Source organism: Mus pahari, chromosome X (assembly GCF_900095145.1).
Source record: "Mus pahari chromosome X, PAHARI_EIJ_v1.1, whole genome shotgun sequence".
Taxonomy (NCBI): Eukaryota; Metazoa; Chordata; class Mammalia; order Rodentia; family Muridae; genus Mus; species Mus pahari.
This window is the reverse complement of record NC_034613.1, coordinates 33,329,474-33,336,542: the sequence shown is the minus strand read 5'-3', so window position 1 is coordinate 33,336,542 and position 7,069 is coordinate 33,329,474. Positions and strand designations below refer to the sequence as shown.

At 38.1% G+C, this 7,069-nt stretch overlaps 1 protein-coding gene across 5 annotated transcripts in view; it reads right to left on the bottom strand.

The window, feature by feature from the left end:
- Positions 1–249: 249 nt before the first annotated feature.
- The window catches only part of Xiap (X-linked inhibitor of apoptosis), a 49,156-nt gene continuing 42,336 nt past the window's right edge, over positions 250–7,069 (bottom strand). For all 5 annotated transcript variants that reach the window (XM_029534181.1, XM_029534178.1, XM_029534177.1 and 2 more), the window contains 2 exons: positions 5,600–5,800; positions 250–2,777 (listed from right to left, as the gene is read on the bottom strand). In XM_029534181.1, coding sequence (XP_029390041.1) covers positions 2,584–2,777; positions 5,600–5,800 — 395 coding nt within the window. In that variant the 3' untranslated portion in view covers positions 250–2,583. The remainder of the gene's footprint in view (positions 2,778–5,599; positions 5,801–7,069) is intronic.

Genomic DNA, 7,069 nt, shown 5'->3' with positions numbered 1-7,069 from the left:
ACACATGTGATCAACACAGTACATAACAAATGAAAGTAACTATTAACAAAATAACTTCAAAATTCACATGACTAATATGTAGTAAAATGGGTGGTTACTTCAAAATTCTAGAGTGAACTTTATACAGAAAAAGAACATCAGCACACAGACACTGAAAACTCTCTCAGGGGTGGTGACTCAGATCTGGTTATATTGTGACCTTCCAAGTGACCATTTTTTACACAACCATACTGGAAAGGATCCAGTGCATTTTTTAGTGTGATTTCAGACCAACTCTGCTAAGTCTCCAATAATTTGATTAGAGCTGGAGTGCTGTGATTTGAAGAACCCAAAGCAACAGCATTTTCTAAACAATTCCTAAAATAAACTTGTTAGCCACATCAGCTCCATGAATTCAATTTCGCAACTCATGAAGACAAGAAAAGAGGTCTTGCTTAACTCTCAGCACCCGGGTTTTAAAAGAGTTTTAATGAACTGAGGCTCTGAGAACAAGAAAAACCTTATTTGAAAACATTCAGTCCTTAAGTTCTAGGCTAACAACTAGATTAAACAAACTACCTATATGACTTGTACCTGAAGTACCTTGGAAACAATTTTTAAAACTAACATGTTTATTCCCTGGCAGAATGCTTGAAATATAAATGAAATTGAAATCTTAGTCAACTTAGATCAAGTGTAACCTAGTGATTATATAACTAAACCTAAGCAGAAGACACTATATAGAACTAAGGATTTTCAGGAAAAAGAGAGGAGGGGGAGGGGGAGACAGTTAGTTAATTTGGTTAGTTTGTATTTAAATTTGCAATTAAAATAACATCACTTACCATAGTAGTCAACAGAGGTTAGGAGAACCTAACAATACTCTTTCTCTTAGAAAATACAACAAAAAGTCTAACTTGTAACAGTTTCACTCCCAAACTGTTCTCTGTAGTAAAATAGAGCAGTCTTTACAAGAGGGCTACATGATAATTACTTAAGGTAAATCCGTGTTCTATGAAGCATTTTAGCTTTTGATTGTATTCATATTGACTTATACAAGTTGTTAAAAATATTCAAACCACTCTTTTCAGTATGTTACAATTTCCAAGGTTTTAAGGATCTTCAGAAAATATTTTTAAAGTATCCACTACCATTACTAGTCATGAAAACAAACAAACATAAAACAATCAAAGACTGAACATTTTGTACTATATACATCTTAATCATCCTAACATCAGAAACTACATGAAACTTTTAGGACACAAAATGACATTGAGAATCTCAACATGGAAAGCCAACACTAAAACTACAAGCCATATACAACACGCATCTACATTTACCTACATAAGCAGACAGATGGTTAAAATACTGGGTTAACAAAGATCTTTTAGTAAAGTGACTTAGGCAGGCTTAAACTAGCAAGGATTAAGGATGAATCCTTACTAATTAATTGGAAGATCTGAGACATATTTTATATTTCATTTTACAAAATCAGAAATATTTATTTTGAAACAAGATAAGAAGACATGATCTACCTGTCAGAAAACTACCACTCAGAAATACTTTTCATCCACAAAGCAGGTAAAACAAAAACATTTACATTTCACACTGGCACCAGAAACGTTAACTGGCCTGCCTTCCTGGATTAGAAAAACTAAAACTGAGCGATAAGTAGTTTTGCAGACGTTTGAACATGCCTAAGCCTTTAAATCAGCAAAATATTTACTAAGAACTCTGATTATAAAAGTAATATATACTTATAAAACCTTTAAACAGAAAAAATGAAAAAAAAAAAGTGAAGGGCTCTATAAGCCCCTCTAAGACCCACCCCCCACCCCCTGAAGAAAAAATACATTTAAGAGTGTGATACTTATATTTCCAAACCTTTTTGTTCTGTACAGATACAAAATACACACACGCTGATTTGGCTCCAACCAGATACAGTGTTTTGCCATTTGTATTTTACACTTAACTATATCTGTTTTGCCTTTCCATGTCAGTACATGCTGGTTAGATGGTAGTCTACCATTAAATATCTTTTAGGAAAAAAAAAATCTTTTAGAAGATGGTGAACACTTAAAAATACAAATAAGTACATTTATAATTCCAATAAATTCCAAGTAAATGGGCAGAATCCTAAAACACAGAAACAAGCATCTAAAACAATATTCTCCCAACAGTGTGGAACAGTTTTTTCCCTGTTTACAATAAGCAAATTAAAGTGATTGGGCAGATTAAATCAAATCTCCATGTTTATACAGAACACTCCATTTGTTAAACTTATGCAAAAGGCATGAAAAATGCAGGTGATGAATTCACTTACATATAGAAATCAAGTTAGTGTACTACTAATATACATGTGAAAAGTTATAAAATGCTTCTTTGTCTAAGGTTTCAATCGAGTAAAACACTGGCTAAATGATACAGCTGATAACCTGAAAGATCCAGAACTTGAACGTTTAGACGGAAACAGTGCTGTTAACATTTGTCTCCATTTGGAAACAGCAGATGCTAATGGAATGCAATGCTGATTACTTAAAGTTCGCTCACATCACACATTCAATTAGAGTAAGAAGAACATAACATGCCTACTGTGGTGCCGGACTAAGACATAAAAATTTTTTGCTTGAACGTAATGACGGTGTAGCACATGGGACATTTGTCAACTGCTTCAGCACACTGTTTACAAGTGACCAGATGTCCACAAGGAACAAAAACGACAGCAATATTTCTATCCATACAGATTTTGCAAAGCTTCTCCTCTTGTAGGCGCCTTAGCTGCTCTTCAGTACTAATGTCTGTATAAAGAGAAAAACAACATATACTAATTTTTGGTTTTGTTGTTTAAATTCGTTGAAACACTGAATCCCTCCTGTGTGCCAGGCACTCAAGTCCTGGGAGACACGAAAATGACTCACTCATAGCACAAATTCTTAAGAAGCTTGTATGCTAGTGGTAGAGGCTGTGAGATACAGCCAAAGAGGGTAAATACGAAGTGGAACACACTATAATCGAGTTACATACAAAGTGCCCTGGGGCAAGATGAACAAGTTCTGTCTGGGTGGCAGGGGAAGGCATGGTGATAAGGAGGACTGCAGTGGTACAGCAACATTTAAGTACAGGCAGAAAAAAGCAAAGATGAGGGAAATGTACAAACATACTGAAAGGCATGGGTAATTCCAGGAAGGGGTCTATTTGAAGGCTGCTTCTACAGTGGGACAGGTAGGATTTAGTGCTTAGATGTGAGGGCTGAAGAGAGAAAGAGGAACTAAAGTTGGGTTTGTCAGTGTGTCAAGGAGGCGGTGAGAACTATTGGAAATAGAAAAGGAGGTAAAGGCTTTACAGTTTCAAGTATATTTAAGATGTTGGCAGGGTATCCAAACAAAAACATTTGGGTGTAATTAGAGGATACTGAAGTAGCTGCATAACTGTACCTTTGCCAAAACAGATTTTGTGAAATGCTAACAAATATGCCACAAAACCATGATTTGTAGTCATATATGATAACAGCAACAACAATCAACAGTAATAGAACATAAATATTATATGCTGGGCATTACTCCAAATAAATTACATATTTTAACTATATTTGTAATCACTGTATACTAATGGTTTATAAATCTGGCTTCAAGTGAGAATTAATTGAAGGTTTTCCCCCCCTTTGCAATGTTTGTGTGTGTGTGTGTGGGGGGGGGGTGTCAGGATCCTGAACGTTCAGGATACTGTATACCATTCATTGTGCCATGTACCTACCTCTTGTGGCATTTTTAAAAACAAGTTTTCTTTCCTTCTAAAAAATAATTTATTACATTTATTTATATTTGTGTGAGTGCATACACTGTGGCACATGTGACAAAGTGAAGAGGTCAACTTTCAGGAGTTGGTTCTCTTTTTCTACCATACAGTTCCCAGGTCTACAGTTCTCAAGTTAGATCTTCAGGCTTGGAAGTAAGCACCTTTACCGACTGATCAACTGCAGTAGCTCTGCTAGGTTCTTCTACTAACTTCTAGGACTACATGGGAACTATTTCACTAGATGTACCCCATTATGGGAACACAATGCATTTCCCTATTAACTGTGTATCTCCTTTTAAAAACAAAACAAACAAAACAAAAATTCCAGGTCTCATTATTTAGCCGTGGCCTGTCTCTGCCTCCTAAATCCTGAGATTAAAGGTGTGTGCCACCATGGCTGCCATCACTCCTTTTTATGGCATTTATGTCATGGAGGGAACATTATTTCCAAAGCATGTTTGGAACGCAATAGTTTAATCTTCTTACTTAACAAGCACTTACTGAACACTTACTTGGGCATTTGGTATATAATAATACATACATACACTTTAGGCACCCAATATTCACAGACAAATTGGGAACACAAGTAAACAGAAAATTATGATATGCTACAGTGACAATGATATTAAACGAAGGTGAAAGAAATGACTGAAGCATGCTGCAAGAGACAGAGCATGGCTTATAAGCGCGTAAGTAAGAACTGGTAAATGAATATGAAGAAAACCAGGCCAGGCACAGAAGGTCGGCAAGAGTTAACCCTTAAAGATGTGACAAACCATGGATGAACTGAGACTTGATTCTGAGGGTTCTGAGAGCTGCTGAGGAGTTTTGAGTCAGAGAGAGGTACTGCCATATTTAAGCTCTCTGGGTATGAAAAAGACAAAAGGATTGTTCTAATCTCTTCTTAAGCCTTCAGGGCTGGCAACATGGCTCAGTGGGTAAGAGCAGTCAATGCTCTTCTGAAGGTCCTGAGTTCAAATCCCAGCAACCACCTGTAATGAGATCTTCTGGTGCATCTGACTTCAGTGACTGAAGTCAGTTACAGTGTACTTTACACATAATAATTGACCAGAGCAAGCAGGGCCGATCTGAGTGAGCAGGGTTGACCAGAGGGAGCAGAGGTCATAAAAATTCAGTTCCCAGCAACCACAAGAAGGCTCACAACCATCTGTACAGCTACAGTGTACTCATACATAAAATAAATAAATCTTTTTTTTTTTTTTTTTTTTTTTGGTTTCTCGAGACAGGGTTCTCTGTATAGCCCTGGCTGTCCTGGAACTCACTCTGTAGACCAGGCTGGCCTCGAACTCAGAAATCCGCCTGCCTCTGCCTCCCAAGTGCTGGNTCACTCTGTAGACCAGGCTGGCCTCGAACTCAGAAATCCGCCTGCCTCTGCCTCCCAAGTGCTGGGATTAAAGGCGTGCGCCACCACGCCCAGCAAAATAAATAAATCTTAAAAAAAAAGAAAGAAAAGAAATAGCCTTCAGGCTGGATGTGGGGGCTCATGCCTTCAATCCCAGCATTTGTGGAATAGAAGCAAGTGGATCTCTTGAAGTCTGAGATCCAGCCTGGTATACACAGCCAGTACCAGGAAAGCCAGGCATACACACAGAGCTATCTCCAACCCCCCACCCCACCCATAAAAAGAAAAAAGGAAAAAAGAAAAACTGTCTAGAAGTAGCTTATCTGCTGTATTTTTGGTTGCTCATTGAAATAATAGAACCATAATACTAAGTTCAAAGAGTAAAAGTGTTTATCTTATGGGGATATTATAAAGGAAATTGATGGGCTACAAGGTGATTTTTCTTATAAAAACAACGCATACCTTTCTGCAATGAAGTTTGACTTGACTCATCTTGCGTATTATCTTTCTGAGCACTCACAAGATCTGCAATCAGAACTTCAAGAGATAGATAGCTGCTCCCAGATGTTTGGATTTTTTCTTCCATTGTTTTCTTAATGTCCTTGAAGCTAAATCCCATTCGTATAGCTTCTTGCACCATAGGATTCTGGAAGATGCTATCATCTGAAATCAAAGTTGGGTGGAGAAAGAACACAGTAAAAATATTTTCATTAACACAACTAAACGGTAAAACAGTTTAGGGATTTGAGACTATAATATGGATGAAAAGTTCAGCAGAAGAGTGTTTGCCTATTATGTGTGTTGCTGTGGCTTTGATTCCCACTGAAAAGCAGTGGTGCTGGTGCACTCCTTTAATCCCAGCACTCAGGAGGCAGGGACAGGCAGATCTTTGAGTTCTAGGATAGCCTGGTCTACAGAGAAAGTTCCAAGACATCCAGGAAACCCTATCTTGAAAAAAACACAAAAAGAAGTATGCTAGAGAAAATCAATTTTTCTTTCTTTTTCCTTTTGGTTTTTCCAGACAGGGTTTCTCTGTGTAGTCCTGACTGTCCTGGAACTCACTCTGTAGACCAGGCTGGTCTCGAACTCAGAAATCCGCCTGCCTCTGCCTCCCAAGTGCTGGGATTAAAGGCGTGCGCCACCACGCCCGGCTGAAAAATGATTTCTTTAACTTGGTTATTTATGCCTGCTACCAATCCATTCCAAATAATATAACGTAGCTCTGCATTTCAAGCATATTTACAAATATTTATAGTATCCCCCTGCCTTGTAATCCTTTACACACAAAACAGATGATATTACAACATTAGGGGATAGGGACTCACCAGATACTCTAAATTAAAACATACAGCTTCAATTGAAAAAGGACATCTTAAAAGAAAACAAAACAAAACAAAAATTGAAAACCCACAAAAGACAAACAAATGGAAACTCCAAAAGAACTAGTGTCTGCTCGGCAGTGGTGGTGCATGTCTTTAGTCCTAGTACTTGGGAGGCAGATGCAGGCGGATTTCGAAGTTCGAGGCCAGCTTGGTCTATAGAGTTGAGTTCCAGACCAGCCAGGGCTATACAGAGAAACCCTGTCTTAAAAAACCAAACACTATCGCACAGGTGCTGTGGTGTATACCTTTAATTTTAGCACTCTGGAGGCAGAGACAGAGGCAGGAAGGTATCTGGGGGTTTGAGGCCAGCCTGGTCTTCAAAGTGAGTTCCAGGACAGTTGAAATATATAGAGACTCTATTCCACACCACCACCACCACCACCAAACCCCCATATATAATCACACTAAAAATTACATTTAGGGCTAGAGAGATGGCTCAGCCGTTAAGAATACTGACTGTCTTTCTAAGGTCCTGAGCTCTAATCACTGCAACTACATGGTGGCTCATAACCACCCGTAATGAGATCTGATGCCCTCTTCTTTTTTTTTT